Source organism: Sardina pilchardus, chromosome 2, assembly GCF_963854185.1.
Source record: "Sardina pilchardus chromosome 2, fSarPil1.1, whole genome shotgun sequence".
NCBI lineage: Eukaryota > Metazoa > Chordata > Actinopteri > Clupeiformes > Clupeidae > Sardina > Sardina pilchardus.
In genome coordinates, this window is record NC_084995.1 from 46,239,893 (window position 1) to 46,261,429 (window position 21,537).

At 50.0% G+C, this 21,537-nt stretch overlaps 1 protein-coding gene across 1 annotated transcript in view; it reads right to left on the reverse strand.

Annotated features, from left to right (window-relative positions):
* The window catches only part of LOC134099967 (cytochrome P450 7B1), a 38,972-nt gene extending 17,870 nt beyond the window's left edge, over positions 1 to 21,102 (reverse strand). The window contains exons 1-2 of the mRNA XM_062553017.1: positions 20,975 to 21,102; positions 11,678 to 11,814 (exon numbers count right to left, since the gene is read on the reverse strand). Of these exons, the coding sequence (XP_062409001.1) occupies positions 11,678 to 11,814; positions 20,975 to 21,051 (214 nt within the window). The 5' untranslated portion in view covers positions 21,052 to 21,102. The remainder of the gene's footprint in view (positions 1 to 11,677; positions 11,815 to 20,974) is intronic.
* Between the last annotated feature and the right edge of the window lie 435 nt (positions 21,103 to 21,537).

Below are 21,537 nucleotides of genomic sequence, written 5' to 3' on the forward strand. Positions count from 1 at the left end.
TCACGAACGTCATGTAGCGCCCTACACACACACACACACACATCACGAACGTCATGTAGCGCCCTACACACACACACACACACACACACACACACACACACATCACGAACGTCATGTAGCGCCCTACACACACACACACACACATCACGAACGTCATGTAGCGCCCTACACACACACACACACACATCACGAACGTCATGTAGCGCCCTACACACACACACACACACACACACACACACACACACATCACGAACGTCATGTAGCGCCCTACACACACACACACACATCACGAACGTCATGTAGCGCCCTACACACACACACACACACACACACATCACGAACGTCATGTAGCGCCCTACACACACACACACACACACACACATCACGAACGTCATGTAGCGCCCTACACACACACACACACACACACACATCACGAACGTCATGTAGCGCCCTACACACACACACACACACACACATCACGAACGTCATGTAGCGCCCTACACACACACACACACACACACACACACACACACACACACACACACACACACACACACACACATCACGAACGTCATGTAGCGCCCTACACACACACACACACACACACACATCACGAACGTCATGTAGCGCCCTACACACACACACACACACACACACATCACGAACGTCATGTAGCGCCCTACACACACACACACACACACACACACATCACAAACGTCATGTAGCGCCCTACACACACACACACACACACACATCACGAACGTCATGTAGCGCCCTACACACACACACACACACACACACACACACATCACGAACGTCATGTAGCGCCCTACACACACACACACACACATCACGAACGTCATGTAGCACCCTACACACACACACACACACACACACACACACACACACACATCACGAACGTCATGTAGCGCCCTACACACACACACACACACATCACGAACGTCATGTAGCGCCCTACACACACACACACACACACACACACACACACACACATCACGAACGTCATGTAGCGCCCTACACACACACACACACATCACGAACGTCATGTAGCGCCCTACACACACACACACACACACACACATCACGAACGTCATGTAGCGCCCTACACACACACACACACACACACACATCACGAACGTCATGTAGCGCCCTACACACACACACACACACACACACATCACGAACGTCATGTAGCGCCCTACACACACACACACACACACACATCACGAACGTCATGTAGCGCCCTACACACACACACACACACACACACACACACACACACACACACACACACACACACACACACACATCACGAACGTCATGTAGCGCCCTACACACACACACACACACACACACATCACGAACGTCATGTAGCGCCCTACACACACACACACACACACACACATCACGAACGTCATGTAGCGCCCTACACACACACACACACACACACACACATCACAAACGTCATGTAGCGCCCTACACACACACACACACACACACATCACGAACGTCATGTAGCGCCCTACACACACACACACACACACACACACACACATCACGAACGTCATGTAGCGCCCTACACACACACACACATCACGAACGTCATGTAGCGCCCTACACACACACACACACACACACACACACACACACACACACACACATCACGAACGTCATGTAGCGCCCTACACACACACACACATCACGAACGTCATGTAGCGCCCTACACACACACACACACACATCACGAACGTCATGTAGCGCCCTACACACACACACACATCACGAACGTCATGTAGCGCCCTACACACACACACACACACATCACGAACGTCATGTAGCGCCCTACACACACACACACACACACACACATCACGAACGTCATGTAGCGCCCTACACACACACACACACACACACACATCACGAACGTCATGTAGCGCCCTACACACACACACACACACACACATATCACGAACGTCATGTAGCGCCCTACACACACACACACACACACACACATCACGAACGTCATGTAGCGCCCTACACACACACACACACACACACACATCACGAACGTCATGTAGCGCCCTACACACACACACACACACATCACGAACGTCATGTAGCGCCCTACACACACACACACACACACACACATCACGAACGTCATGTAGCGCCCTACACACACACACACACACACACACATCACGAACGTCATGTAGCGCCCTACACACACACACACACACACACACACACACACATCACGAACGTCATGTAGCGCCCTACACACACACACACACACACACATCACGAACGTCATGTAGCGCCCTACACACACACACACACACACACACACACACACACACACACACACATCACGAACGTCATGTAGCGCCCTACACACACACACACACACACACACACACATCACGAACGTCATGTAGCGCCCTACACACACACACACACACACACACACATCACACACACACACACACATCACGAACGTCATGTAGCGCCCTACACACACACACACACACACACACACATCACGAACGTCATGTAGCGCCCTACACACACACACACACACACACACACACATCACGAACGTCATGTAGCGCCCTACACACACACACACACACACACACACATCACACACACACACACACATCACGAACGTCATGTAGCGCCCTACACACACACACACACACACACACACACACACACACACACACACATCACGAACGTCATGTAGCGCCCTACACACACACACACACACACACACATCACGAACGTCATGTAGCGCCCTACACACACACACACACACACACACACATCACGAACGTCATGTAGCGCCCTACACACACACACACACACACACACACACACACACACACACACACACACACACATCACGAACGTCATGTAGCGCCCTACACACACACACACACACACACACACACACACACACACACACACACACACACACATCACGAACGTCATGTAGCGCCCTACACACACACACACACACACACATCACGAACGTCATGTAGCGCCCTACACACACACACACACACATCACGAACGTCATGTAGCGCCCTACACACACACACACACACACACACATCACGAACGTCATGTAGCGCCCTACACACACACACACACACACACACATCACGAACGTCATGTAGCGCCCTACACACACACACACACACACACACATCACGAACGTCATGTAGCGCCCTACACACACACACACACACACACACATCACGAACGTCATGTAGCGCCCTACACACACACACACACACACACACATCACGAACGTCATGTAGCGCCCTACACACACACACACACACACACACACACACACATCACGAACGTCATGTAGCGCCCTACACACACACACACACACACACATCACGAACGTCATGTAGCGCCCTACACACACACACACACACACACACACACACACACACACACACACATCACGAACGTCATGTAGCGCCCTACACACACACACACACACACACACACACATCACGAACGTCATGTAGCGCCCTACACACACACACACACACACACACACATCACACACACACACACACATCACGAACGTCATGTAGCGCCCTACACACACACACACACACACACACACACACACACACACACACACACATCACGAACGTCATGTAGCGCCCTACACACACACACACACACACACACACACATCACGAACGTCATGTAGCGCCCTACACACACACACACACACACACACACATCACACACACACACACACATCACGAACGTCATGTAGCGCCCTACACACACACACACACACACACACACACACACACACACACACACATCACGAACGTCATGTAGCGCCCTACACACACACACACACACACACACATCACGAACGTCATGTAGCGCCCTACACACACACACACACACACACACACATCACGAACGTCATGTAGCGCCCTACACACACACACACACACACAGACACACACACACACATACACACACACACATCTCGAACGTCATGTAGCGCCCTACACACACACACACACACACACACATCACGAAAGTCATGTAGCGCCCTACACACACACACACACACACACACACACACACACACACACACACACACACACACACATCACGAACGTCATGTAGCGCCCTACACACACACACACACACACCACGAACGTCATGTAGCGCCCTACACACACACACACACACACACCACGAACGTCATGTAGCGCCCTACACACACACACACACACACACCACGAACGTCATGTAGCGCCCTACACACACACACACACACACACACACACCACGAACGTCATGTAGCGCCCTATACACACACACACACACACACACACACACATCACGAACGTCATGTAGCGCCCTACACACACACACACACACATCACGAACGTCATGTAGTGGCCTACACACACACACACACACACACACATACACACACACACATCTCGAACGTCATGTAGTGGCCTACACACACACACACACACACACACCCATCACGAACGTCATGTAGTGGCCTACAAACACACACACACACACACACACACATCACGAACGTCATGTAGTGGCCTACAAACACACACACACACAAACACACACACACACATCACGAACGTCATGTAGCGGCCTACACACACACACACACACACACACACACACATCACGAACGTCATGTAGTGGCCTACACACACACACACACACACACACACATCACGAACGTCATGTAGCGCCCTACACACACACACACACACACACACACACACACACACACATCACGAACGTCATGTAGCGCCCTACACACACACACACACACACACATCAGGAACGTCATGTAGCGCCCTACACACACACACACACACACACACACGCACGCACGCACACACACACACATCACGAACGTCATGTAGCGCCCTACACACACACACACACACACACACACACACACACACCTCGAACATCATGTAGCGCCCTACACACACACACACATCACGAACGTCATGTAGCGCCCTACACACACACACACACACACACACACACACACACACACATCACGAACGTCATGTAGCGCCCTACACACACACACACACACATCACGAACGTCATGTAGCGCCCTACACACACACACACACACACACACACACACATCACGAACGTCATGTAGCGCCCTACACACACACACACACACACACACACACATCACGAACGTCATGTAGCGCCCTACACACACACACACACACACACACACACACACACATCACGAACGTCATGTAGCGCCCTACACACACACACACACACACACACACACATCACGAACGTCATGTAGCGCCCTACACACACACACACACACACACTGTTGGAGCCGTTTTTGATATTTATGTTTGCAAAATCATTTTCAGTTATTATTATTGCTAAAATGCCAATGACACTGGAATAATATTTATGTTCATGAAATATGATTTAGAATTATGGTGAATATGATTTAAATGTACGGAACTCTAAGTTAAACCTGTCTGGCTAATTGTGAGTGACGTCTGGCCGTCTGATTGACGGAGAATCAATTATAGGGCTGGCACACCTCTGGCCAGGTAGAGCGGAAGTGGCAAACAATTTTTCAACCGCGTGAATGCGATAGAGGTTTGTTTGTTTTGTACTAGTCAAAGTTTAGTAAAATAAATTTCTATAATCTAAAAAGACGCGCGTTGTCCGGTGTTATCCGCTCTCTGAAGCGGCCGCCGAAAGGCTGCCACTACACACACACACATCACGAACGTCATGTAGCGCCCTACACACACACACACACACACACACACACATCACGAACGTCATGTAGCGCCCTACACACACACACACATCACAAACGTCATGTAGCGCCCTACACACACACACACACACACACACACACATCACAAACGTCATGTAGCGCCCTACACACACACACACACACACACACACACATCACACACACACACACACATCACGAACGTCATGTAGCGCCCTACACACACACACACACACACACATCACGAACGTCATGTAGCGCCCTACACACACACACACACACACACATCACGAACGTCATGTAGCGCCCTACACACACACACACACACACACATCACGAACGTCATGTAGCGCCCTACACACACACACACACACATCACGAACGTCATGTAGCGCCCTACACACACACACACACACACACACACACACACACACATCACGAACGTCATGTAGCGCCCTACACACACACACACACACATCACGAACGTCATGTAGCGCCCTACACACACACACACACACATCACGAACGTCATGTAGCGCCCTACACACACACACACACACACACACACACACACACACATCACGAACGTCATGTAGCGCCCTACACACACACACACACATCACGAACGTCATGTAGCGCCCTACACACACACACACACACACACACATCACGAACGTCATGTAGCGCCCTACACACACACACACACACACACACATCACGAACGTCATGTAGCGCCCTACACACACACACACACACACACACATCACGAACGTCATGTAGCGCCCTACACACACACACACACACACACATCACGAACGTCATGTAGCGCCCTACACACACACACACACACACACACACACACACACACACACACACACACACACACACACATCACGAACGTCATGTAGCGCCCTACACACACACACACACACACACACATCACGAACGTCATGTAGCGCCCTACACACACACACACACACACACACATCACGAACGTCATGTAGCGCCCTACACACACACACACACACACACACACATCACAAACGTCATGTAGCGCCCTACACACACACACACACACACACATCACGAACGTCATGTAGCGCCCTACACACACACACACACACACACACACACATCACGAACGTCATGTAGCGCCCTACACACACACACACATCACGAACGTCATGTAGCGCCCTACACACACACACACACACACACACACACACACACACACACACACACATCACGAACGTCATGTAGCGCCCTACACACACACACACATCACGAACGTCATGTAGCGCCCTACACACACACACACACACATCACGAACGTCATGTAGCGCCCTACACACACACACACATCACGAACGTCATGTAGCGCCCTACACACACACACACACACATCACGAACGTCATGTAGCGCCCTACACACACACACACACACACACACATCACGAACGTCATGTAGCGCCCTACACACACACACACACACACACACATCACGAACGTCATGTAGCGCCCTACACACACACACACACACACACACATCACGAACGTCATGTAGCGCCCTACACACACACACACACACACACACATCACGAACGTCATGTAGCGCCCTACACACACACACACACACACACACATCACGAACGTCATGTAGCGCCCTACACACACACACACACACATCACGAACGTCATGTAGCGCCCTACACACACACACACACACACACACATCACGAACGTCATGTAGCGCCCTACACACACACACACACACACACACATCACGAACGTCATGTAGCGCCCTACACACACACACACACACACACACACACACACATCACGAACGTCATGTAGCGCCCTACACACACACACACACACACACATCACGAACGTCATGTAGCGCCCTACACACACACACACACACACACACACACACACACACACACACACACACACACATCACGAACGTCATGTAGCGCCCTACACACACACACACACACACACACACACATCACGAACGTCATGTAGCGCCCTACACACACACACACACACACACACACATCACACACACACACACACATCACGAACGTCATGTAGCGCCCTACACACACACACACACACACACACACACACACACACACACACACACATCACGAACGTCATGTAGCGCCCTACACACACACACACACACACACACACACATCACGAACGTCATGTAGCGCCCTACACACACACACACACACACACACACATCACACACACACACACACATCACGAACGTCATGTAGTGCCCTACACACACACACACACACACACACACACACACACACACACACACATCACGAACGTCATGTAGCGCCCTACACACACACACACACACACACACATCACGAACGTCATGTAGCGCCCTACACACACACACACACACACACACACATCACGAACGTCATGTAGCGCCCTACACACACACACACACACACACACACACACACACACACACACACACACACATCACGAACGTCATGTAGCGCCCTACACACACACACACACACACACACACATCACACACACACACACACATCACGAACGTCATGTAGCGCCCTACACACACACACACACACACACACACACACACACACACACACACACATCACGAACGTCATGTAGCGCCCTACACACACACACACACACACACACACACATCACGAACGTCATGTAGCGCCCTACACACACACACACACACACACACACATCACACACACACACACACATCACGAACGTCATGTAGCGCCCTACACACACACACACACACACACACATCACGAACGTCATGTAGCGCCCTACACACACACACACACACACACACACATCACGAACGTCATGTAGCGCCCTACACACACACACACACACACAGACACACACACACACATACACACACACACATCTCGAACGTCATGTAGCGCCCTACACACACACACACACACACACACATCACGAAAGTCATGTAGCGCCCTACACACACACACACACACACACACACACACACACACACACACACACACACACACATCACGAACGTCATGTAGCGCCCTACACACACACACACACACACCACGAACGTCATGTAGCGCCCTACACACACACACACACACACACCACGAACGTCATGTAGCGCCCTACACACACACACACACACACACCACGAACGTCATGTAGCGCCCTACACACACACACACACACACACACACACCACGAACGTCATGTAGCGCCCTATACACACACACACACACACACACACACACATCACGAACGTCATGTAGCGCCCTACACACACACACACACACATCACGAACGTCATGTAGTGGCCTACACACACACACACACACACACACATACACACACACACATCTCGAACGTCATGTAGTGGCCTACACACACACACACACACACACACCCATCACGAACGTCATGTAGTGGCCTACAAACACACACACACACACACACACACATCACGAACGTCATGTAGTGGCCTACAAACACACACACACACAAACACACACACACACATCACGAACGTCATGTAGCGGCCTACACACACACACACACACACACACACACACATCACGAACGTCATGTAGTGGCCTACACACACACACACACACACACACACATCACGAACGTCATGTAGCGCCCTACACACACACACACACACACACACACACACACACACATCACGAACGTCATGTAGCGCCCTACACACACACACACACACACACATCAGGAACGTCATGTAGCGCCCTACACACACACACACACACACACACACGCACGCACGCACACACACACACATCACGAACGTCATGTAGCGCCCTACACACACACACACACACACACACACACACACCTCGAACATCATGTAGCGCCCTACACACACACACACACACACACACACACACACATCACGAACGTCATGTAGCGCCCTACACACACACACACACACATCACGAACGTCATGTAGCGCCCTACACACACACACACACACACACACACACACACATCACGAACGTCATGTAGCGCCCTACACACACACACACACACACACACACACATCACGAACGTCATGTAGCGCCCTACACACACACACACACACACACACACACACACACATCACGAACGTCATGTAGCGCCCTACACACACACACACACACACACACACACATCACGAACGTCATGTAGCGCCCTACACACACACACACACACACACACACATCACGAACGTCATGTAGCGCCCTACACACACACACACACACACACACACACATCACGAACGTCATGTAGCGCCCTACACAAACACACACATCACAAACGTCATGTAGCGCCCTACACACACACACACACACACACACACACATCACAAACGTCATGTAGCGCCCTACACACACACACACACACACACACACATCACACACACACACACACATCACGAACGTCATGTAGCGCCCTACACACACACACACACACACACATCACGAACGTCATGTAGCGCCCTACACACACACACACACACACACATCACGAACGTCATGTAGCGCCCTACACACACACACACACACACACATCACGAACGTCATGTAGCGCCCTACACACACACACACACACATCAAGATTGTCATGTAGCGCCCTACACACACACACACACACACACACACATCACGAACGTCATGTAGAGCCCTACACACACACACATCACGAACGTCATGTAGTGGCCTACACACACACACACACACACACACACACACACACACACACACACACACACCCATCACGAACGTCATGTAGTGGCCTACAAACACACACACACACACACACACATCACGAACGTCATCTAGTGGCCTACACACACACACACACACACACACACACACACACACACACACATCACGCACGTCATGTAGCGGCCTACACACACACACACACACACACACACACACACATCACGAACGTCATGTAGCGCCCTACACACACACACACACACACACACACACACACACACATCACGAACGTCATGTAGCGCCCTACACACACACACACACACACATCACGAACGTCATGTAGTGGCCTACACACACACACACATCACGCACGTCATGTAACGGCCTACAAACACACACACACACACACACACACACACACATACACATCACGCACGTCATGTAGCGGCCTACACACACACACACACACACACACACACACACATCACGCACGTCATGTAACGGCCTACAAACACACACACACACACACACACACATCACGCACGTCATGTAGCGGCCTACACACACACACACACACACACATCACGCACGTCATGTAACGGCCTACAAACACACACACACACACACACACACACACACACATCACGAACGTCATGTAGCGGCCTACAAACACACACACACACACACATCACGAACGTCATGTAGCGCCCTACACACACACACACACACACACATCACCGCAGGGTAGAGGAGAGGGTCCATCACACACATCACGAACGTCATGTAGCGGCGGCCTACAAACACACACACACCAGCAAAGCCCATCGTCACTTTAGGGGGGGTGCATGGGTGGTGCATGGGGTCTGCATGGCTCCTAAACCATGCTGTGTGTGTGTGTGTGTGTGTGTGTGTACCTGCGATGAGTACAGTAAAGATATCCCTGTGTGTGTGCTGCAGCTGTGTGTGTGTGTGTGTGTGTACCTGCGATGAGTACAGTAAAGATATCCTCGTGTATGTGCTGCAGCTGTGTGTGTGTGTGTGTGTGTGTGTGTACCTGCGATGAGTACAGTGAAGATGTCCCCGTGTGTGTGCTGCAGCTGTGTGAGGAGTTTGAGGGCGTCGTGTCCGAACTCAACAGCTTTCCCCACAAACGGCAAATGACCAGTGACCAGCGGCGGCTCCCCCTCTCTCCTGAGAACACACACCACAAAGCATCAGTGAGTGAGTGTGTGTGTGTGTGTGTGCGAGTGTGTGTGTATGTGTGTGTGTGTGTGTGTGTGTGTGTGAAACGCACCCTGCAAACGCACACCATACACTGAGAAAAAGTTCTTAATCTTCTATTAAGATCCAAAAATCTATTTGGTATTATTCCCAGTATGAAGAGACCTGCCTACTGTTCTCTCCAAAGAGCATTGTGACTTCATTTGAGAAGACTTTGGCTTATTTTAAGGAGTCTTATCAAGACAAATTTACTCACCGCACAGACAGACACATTTGATTATTTTCAGGATGAAAAAGGTAAGGTTCTATACAAATGCTCTTTCTTGAAGACAAATTAAGGCTTCACCAAATAAGGGTACTTGTTTCCCCCAAAGATTGTCTCAATTGGCTTTATGTGAAAGGTGCAAATGCACTCTCTGTTTCGGAACAAAACAAATGCACTGAGACGGCCAGGAGGAGGCGCTCTCGGCTTGTTTCCAATTGAACTCCAGAGCGCTTCATTTGCAGTGAGAGAGCAGTGGGCTGATGTATGTGAACAAGTTTACTCAAATATACATGTGCATACATATTAGCTACAAGTTTACTCAACTATATGTGCATACATATTAGCTACAAGTTTACTCAACTACATATGTGCATACATATTAGCTACAAGTTTACTCAACTATATGTGCATACATATTAGCTACAAGTTTACTCAACTATATATGTGCATACATATTAGCTACAAGTTTACTCAACTATATATGTGCATACATATTAGCTCCAGGTTTACTCAACTATATATGTGCATACATATTAGCTACAGGTTTACTCAACTATATATGTGCATACATATTAGCTACAAGTTTACTCAACTTTGTGTGTGCACACATTAGCGATATGTTCATTCAAGATCTACGTAGCCTATCCTTTGAATTTCAAGCGAATATCTAATTTTAGTCTAAATTAGTCTATTAGTAAATTTTAGTTTAGCAGGAGAGAGAGGGATAAGCCTAGAAGATTGACTTTGGACTCTTGGAGCTTTGGTTTGTGAACTTTGGCTTACTCCTGCCTTTGCTAGTGTTGGTTTTCCTCTGACACACCTGGCTGGCTTCCCTTTCATAAAATGTTGCTTGCTTGTCTGACTACGGTTATGGATTGCCCTAAGAACCTTGCCTAGTTGCCTAGTTTGCCTAGTGACTCTTTAAAGAACTTAACAGACTGTTGTAACCTCAGCATATGGATCTTCCGAGTGTTTTGTTTTCACCAAATGATTTGTTTTCACTAAGTGTGACCTACTCCTGCTTTTGCTCTTTGTGTTTGGAGTCCTTCACCAGTAAAACCTTCTGTTTGTTTCAATTCTACAGCTGCATTCCCTCTCGTTTTCTCAGTTCTGATCGCCATATTTGTCTGATAGCCATATTTGTTTGCAAATATCCTTTCACATGTGTATCCCATTGTAATTTAGTTGATGTGTGTAACTGTATTTATAATTCAGTTGAGGTGTGTAAAAGTGCATTTTAATTCAGCAGCACTGGACACTACAGCACTGGACACTACAGCAGCACTGGACACTACAGCACTGGACACTACAGCACTGAACACTACAGCAGCACTGGACACTACAGCACTGGGCACTACAGCACTGGACACTACAGCACTGAACACTACAGCACTGGACACTACAGCACTGGACACTACAGCACTGAACACTACAGCACTGGACACTACAGCAGCACTGGACACTACAGCACTGGACACTACAGCACTGAACACTACAGCAACACTGAACACTACAGCACTGGACACTACAGCACTGGACACTACAGCAACACTGGACACTACAGCAGCACTGGACACTACAGCACTGGACACTACAGCAACACTGAACACTACAGCACTGAACACTACAGCACTGAACACTACAGCAGCACTGGACACTACAGCACTGGACACTACAGCACTGAACACTACAGCAGCACTGGACACTACAGCAGCACTGGACACTACAGCACTGGACACTACAGCACTGGACACTACAGCACTGGACACTACAGCAGCACTGGACACTACAGCACTGGACACTACAGCACTGAACACTACAGCAGCACTGGACACTACAGCACTGGACACTACAGCACTGAACACTACAGCAGCACTGGACACTACAGCAGCACTGGACACTACAGCACTGGACACTACAGCACTGGACACTACAGCACTGAACACTACAGCAGCACTGGACACTACAACACTGGACACTACAGCACTGGACACTACAGCACTGGACACTACAGCAGCACTGGACACTACAGCACTGAACACTACAGCACTGGACACTACAGCAGCACTGGACACTACAGCACTGAACACTACAGCACTGGACACTACAGCAGCACTGGACACTACAGCACTGGACACTACAGCACTGGACACTACAGCACTGGACACTACAGCACTGGACACTACAGCACTGGACACTACAGCACTGAACACTACAGCACTGGACACTACAGCACTGGACACTACAGCAGCACTGGACACTACAGCACTGGACACTACAGCACTGGACACTACAGCACTGAACACTACAGCACTGGACACTACAGCAGCACTGAACACTACAGCAGCACTGGACACTACAGCAGCACTGGACACTACAGCACTGGACACTACAGCACTGGACACTACAGCACTGGACACTACAGCACTGGACACTACAGCAACACTGGACACTACAGCACTGGACACTACAGCACTGGACACTACAGCACTGGACACTACAGCACTGAACACTACAGCAGCACTGGACACTACAGCACTGGACACTACAGCACTGGACACTACAGCACTGGACACTACAGCACTGAACACTACAGCAGCACTACAGCAGCACTGGACACTACAGCAGCACTGGACACTACAGCACTGGACACTACAGCACTGGACACTACAGCAGCACTGGACACTACAGCACTGAACACTACAGCAGCACTGGACACTACAGCACTGAACACTACAGCAACACTGGACACTACAGCACTGAACACTACAGCACTGAACACTACAGCAGCACTGGACACTACAGCAGCACTGAACACTACAGCACTGGACACTACAGCACTGAACACTACAGCACTGGACACTACAGCAGCACTGGACACTACAGCAGCACTACAGCAGCACTGAACACTACAGCACTGGACACTACAGCACTGAACACTACAGCACTGGACACTACAGCAGCACTGGACACTACAGCAGCACTACAGCAGCACTGAACACTACAGCACTGGACACTACAGCAACACTGAACACTACAGCACTGGACACTACAGCACTGGACACTACAGCAACACTGGACACTACAGCAGCACTGGACACTACAGCACTGGACACTACAGCAACACTGAACACTACAGCACTGAACACTACAGCACTGAACACTACAGCAGCACTGGACACTACAGCACTGGACACTACAGCACTGGACACTACAGCAGCACTGGACACTACAGCAACACTGGACACTACAGCACTGAACACTACAGCACTGGACACTACAGCACTGAACACTACAGCAGCACTACAGCAGCACTGGACACTACAGCACTGGACACTACAGCACTGGACACTACAGCACTGGACACTACAGCACTGGACACTACAGCACTGGACACTACAGCACTGAACACTACAGCAGCACTGGACACTACAACACTGGACACTACAGCACTGGACACTACAGCACTGGACACTACAGCAGCACTGGACACTACAGCACTGAACACTACAGCACTGGACACTACAGCAGCACTGGACACTACAGCACTGAACACTACAGCAGCACTGGACACTACAGCAGCACTGGACACTACAGCACTGGACACTACAGCACTGGACACTACAGCACTGGACACTACAGCACTGGACACTACAGCAGCACTGGACACTACAGCACTGGACACTACAGCACTGAACACTACAGCACTGAACACTACAGCACTGGACACTACAGCACTGAACACTACAGCACTGGACACTACAGCAGCACTGGACACTACAGCACTGGACACTACAGCAACACTACAGCACTGGACACTACAGCAGCACTGGACACTACAGCACTGAACACTACAGCACTGGACACTACAGCACTGGACACTACAGCACTGGACACTACAGCACTGAACACTACAGCACTGGACACTACAGCAGCACTGGACACTACAGCACTGGACACTACAGCACTGGACACTACAGCACTGGACACTACAGCACTGAACACTACAGCAGCACTACAGCAGCACTGGACACTACAGCAGCACTGGACACTACAGCACTGGACACTACAGCACTGGACACTACAGCAGCACTGGACACTACAGCACTGAACACTACAGCAGCACTGGACACTACAGCAGCACTGGACACTACAGCACTGAACACTACAGCAACACTGGACACTACAGCACTGAACACTACAGCACTGAACACTACAGCAGCACTGGACACTACAGCAGCACTGAACACTACAGCACTGGACACTACAGCACTGAACACTACAGCACTGGACACTACAGCAGCACTGGACACTACAGCAGCACTACAGCAGCACTGAACACTACAGCACTGGACACTACAGCACTGAACACTACAGCACTGGACACTACAGCAGCACTGGACACTACAGCAGCACTACAGCAGCACTGAACACTACAGCACTGGACACTACAGCACTGGACACTACAGCAGCACTGGACACTACAGCACTGGACACTACAGCACTGAACACTACAGCACTGAACACTACAGCACTGGACACTACAGCACTGAACACTACAGCAGCACTGGACACTACAGCACTGGACACTACAGCACTGAACACTACAGCACTGGACACTACAGCACTGGACACAACAGCAGCACTGGACACTACAGCAGCACTGGACACTACAGCACTGAACACTACAGCACTGGACACTACAGCACTGGACACTACAGCAACACTGGACACTACAGCACTGAACACTACAGCAGCACTGGACACTACAGCAGCACTGGACACTACAGCACTGAACACTACAGCAGCACTGGACACTACAGCACTGAACACTACAGCAGCACTGGACACTACAGCAGCACTGGACACTACAGCACTGAACACTACAGCAGCACTGGACACTACAGCAGCACTGGACACTACAGCACTGAACACTACAGCACTGGACACTACAGCACTGGACACTACAGCACTGAACACTACAGCAGCACTGGACACTACAGCACTGAACACTACAGCAGCACTGGACACTACAGCACTGAACACTACAGCACTGAACACTACAGCAGCACTGGACACTACAGCACTGAACACTACAGCAGCACTGGACACTACAGCAGCACTGGACACTACAGCAGCACTGAACACTACAGCACTGAACACTACAGCACTGGACACTACAGCAGCACTGAACACTACAGCACTGGACACTACAGCACTGGACACTACAGCAGCACTGGACACTACAGCACTGGACACTACAGCACTGAACACTACAGCACTGAACACTACAGCACTGGACACTACAGCACTGAACACTACAGCAGCACTGGACACTACAGCACTGGACACTACAGCACTGAACACTACAGCACTGGACACAACAGCAGCACTGGACACTACAGCAGCACTGGACACTACAGCACTGAACACTACAGCACTGGACACTACAGCACTGGACACTACAGCAACACTGGACACTACAGCACTGAACACTACAGCAGCACTGGACACTACAGCAGCACTGGACACTACAGCACTGAACACTACAGCAGCACTGGACACTACAGCACTGAACACTACAGCAGCACTGGACACTACAGCAGCACTGGACACTACAGCACTGAACACTACAGCAGCACTGGACACTACAGCAGCACTGGACACTACAGCACTGAACACTACAGCACTGGACACTACAGCACTGGACACTACAGCACTGAACACTACAGCAGCACTGGACACTACAGCACTGAACACTACAGCAGCACTGGACACTACAGCACTGAACACTACAGCACTGAACACTACAGCAGCACTGGACACTACAGCACTGAACACTACAGCAGCACTGGACACTACAGCAGCACTGCACACTACAGCAGCACTGAACACTACAGCACTGAACACTACAGCACTGGACACTACAGCAGCACTGGACACTACAGCAGCACTGGACACTACAGCACTGAACACTACAGCACTGGACACTACAGCACTGGACACTACAGCACTGAACACTACAGCAGCACTGGACACTACAGCAACACTACAGCAACACTGGACACTACAGCACTGGACACTACAGCACTGAACACTACAGCAGCACTGGACACTACAGCACTGGACACTACAGCAGCACTGGACACTACAGCAGCACTGGACACTACAGCACTGAACACTACAGCACTGGACACTACAGCACTGGACACTACAGCACTGAACACTACAGCAGCACTGGACACTACAGCACTGAACACTACAGCAGCACTGGACACTACAGCACTGAACACTACAGCACTGAACACTACAGCAGCACTGGACACTACAGCAGCACTGGACACTACAGCACTGAACACTACAGCAGCACTGGACACTACAGCAGCACTGGACACTACAGCACTGAACACTACAGCAACACTGGACACTACAGCACTGGACACTACAGCACTGAACACTACAGCAGCACTGAACACTACAGCACTGAACACTACAGCACTGGACACTACAGCAGCACTGGACACTACAGCAGCACTGGACACTACAGCACTGAACACTACAGCACTGGACACTACAGCACTGGACACTACAGCAGCACTGGACACTACAGCAGCACTGGACACTACAGCACTGAACACTACAGCACTGGACACTACAGCACTGAACACTACAGCACTGGACACTACAGCACTGGACACTACAGCACTGGACACTACAGCAGCACTGGACACTACAGCAACACTACAGCAACACTGGACACTACAGCAGCACTGGACACTACAGCACTGAACACTACAGCACTGGACACTACAGCACTGAACACTACAGCACTGGACACTACAGCAGCACTGGACACTACAGCAGCACTGGACACTACAGCACTGGACACTACAGCAACACTGAACACTACAGCACTGAACACTACAGCAACACTGAACACTACAGCACTGGACACTACAGCAGCACTGGACACTACAGCACTGGACACTACAGCACTGAACACTACAGCACTGAACACTACAGCAGCACTGGACACTACAGCACTGGACACTACAGCACTGAACACTACAGCACTGGACACTACAGCACTGGACACTACAGCACTGGACACTACAGCAGCACTGGACACTACAGCACTGGACACTACAGCACTGGACACTACAGCAGCACTGAACACTACAGCAACACTGGACACTACAGCAGCACTGGACACTACAGCACTGAACACTACAGCAACACTGAACACTACAGCAGCACTGAACACTACAGCAACACTGGACACTACAGCAGCACTGGACACTACAGCACTGGACACTACAGCAGCACTGGACACTACAGCAGCACTGGACACTACAGCAGCACTGAACACTACAGCACTGGACACTACAGCACTGGACACTACAGCACTGAACACTACAGCACTGAACACTACAGCACTGAACACTACAGCAGCACTGGACACTACAGCACTGGACACTACAGCACTGGACACAACAGCAGCACTGGACACTACAGCAGCACTGGACACTACAGCACTGAACACTACAGCACTGAACACTACAGCAGCACTACAGCACTGAACACTACAGCAGCACTGGACACTACAGCACTGGACACTACAGCACTGGACACTACAGCAGCACTGGAGAGAGACTACTGTAGTTATGATGAACTCCAGCACTATTGTTCTCTCAAGTTTGCATGTTTCTCTGTAATTTATGTACAAATGCTTAAAATACAATTAGCTGTTCCATATTGTTAGCTTTAATCTGTGTTCATTACACCTATATTATATAGTATTTGTGTTTATTATACCTATTACTATTATAAGGTACTGTATATCTATTTGCCACCAAGACAACACAGTCAGCGTCCGTTTCCTACAAAGCTCTGGTAACTTGCCTCTCCACATTAATGCTGCTGTCATGAAGTGCTATTATCTCCTCTGGTAACTTGCCTCTCTACATTAATGCTGCTGTCATGAAGTGCTATTATCTCCTCTGGTAACTTGCCTCTCTACATTAATGCTGCTGTCATGAAGTGCTATTATCTCCTCTGGTAACTTGCCTCTCTACATTAATGCTGCTGTCATGAAGTGCTATTATCTCCTCTGTCGGTAATGTTTAACCAGCAAGTCCGTCAAGAGAGGCGTGCCAAAGTGACCCTGTGGCAACAATAACATTCCTGTCCAGTGTGGGACTGAGGTCTCCGAGCAAACGTTGCATCTCTGCCAGGAGAGAGTGTTTGGGTCATAAAACCTTCGCCAGGAGAGTGTTTGGGTCATAAAACCTTCGCCAGGAGAGAGTGAAGTACACTCACTATTCCCACATGAAGTACACTCACTATTCCCACATGAAGTACACTCACTACACATGAAGTACACTTACTGCTCCCACATGAAGTACACTCACCACACATGAAGTACACTTACTGCTCCCACATGAAGTACTAGTACACTCACTGCACATGAAGTACACTTACTGCTTCCACATGAAGTACTAGTACACTCACTGCACATGAAGTACACTTACTGCTCCCACATGAAGTACTAGTACACTCACTACACATGAAGTACACTCACTGCTTCCACATGAAGTACTAGTACACTCACTGCACATGAAGTACACTCACTGCTCCCACATGAAGTACTAGTACACTCACTGCACATGAAGTACACTCACTGCTTCCACATGAAGTACTAGTACACTCACTACACATGAAGTACACTCACTGCTTCCACATGTAAACAAGTAGAACTGTAAACAAGTAGAACAATCAGAGAGAGGAGAGAGAAGAGAGAGAGAAGAGAGAGAAGAAAGAGAGAGAAGAAAGAGAGAGAAAGCGCGAGTGCGTCAGCATTCCTACCGTTGCCTCCCAAGCGTGCGCGTGAGGAAGAGGAGGGTGAGGAGGAGGAGGAGAGCGGCCAAAACACACTCCAACATTCCGGCTCTGTACTGCTCTTCTGCTGCTGCACAAACACACACACACACACACACACATCTGCAGTGCCTAGCGGAAGTGACTGCTTAGCCTTGTTTAACTCCTCCCCTAAACAAACACACACACACACACACACACACACACACACACACACACACACACACACACACACACACACCTGGTTGTAATAGCAGACTTGTGCAAGTCCTGTTACATGTTGCAACACGTACACACACACCCCTCTCACACACAAAGAGGAATGAGTAGTGAGGCCCTTTAGGGTCATGGACTCACCTAGTTCTAGCCCTGTGTGTGTGTGCGTGTGTGTGTGTGTGTGTGTGTGTGTGTGAGGGGGGTGTAGTCACAGATTGGGGAATACAGCCAAATCCCACAATGTCTGAGAACTCTGATCTTCACTTGCATGCTCACTGGACAAAAGAAACACACACACACTCTCTCTCTCACACACACACACACACAGTGCTCTT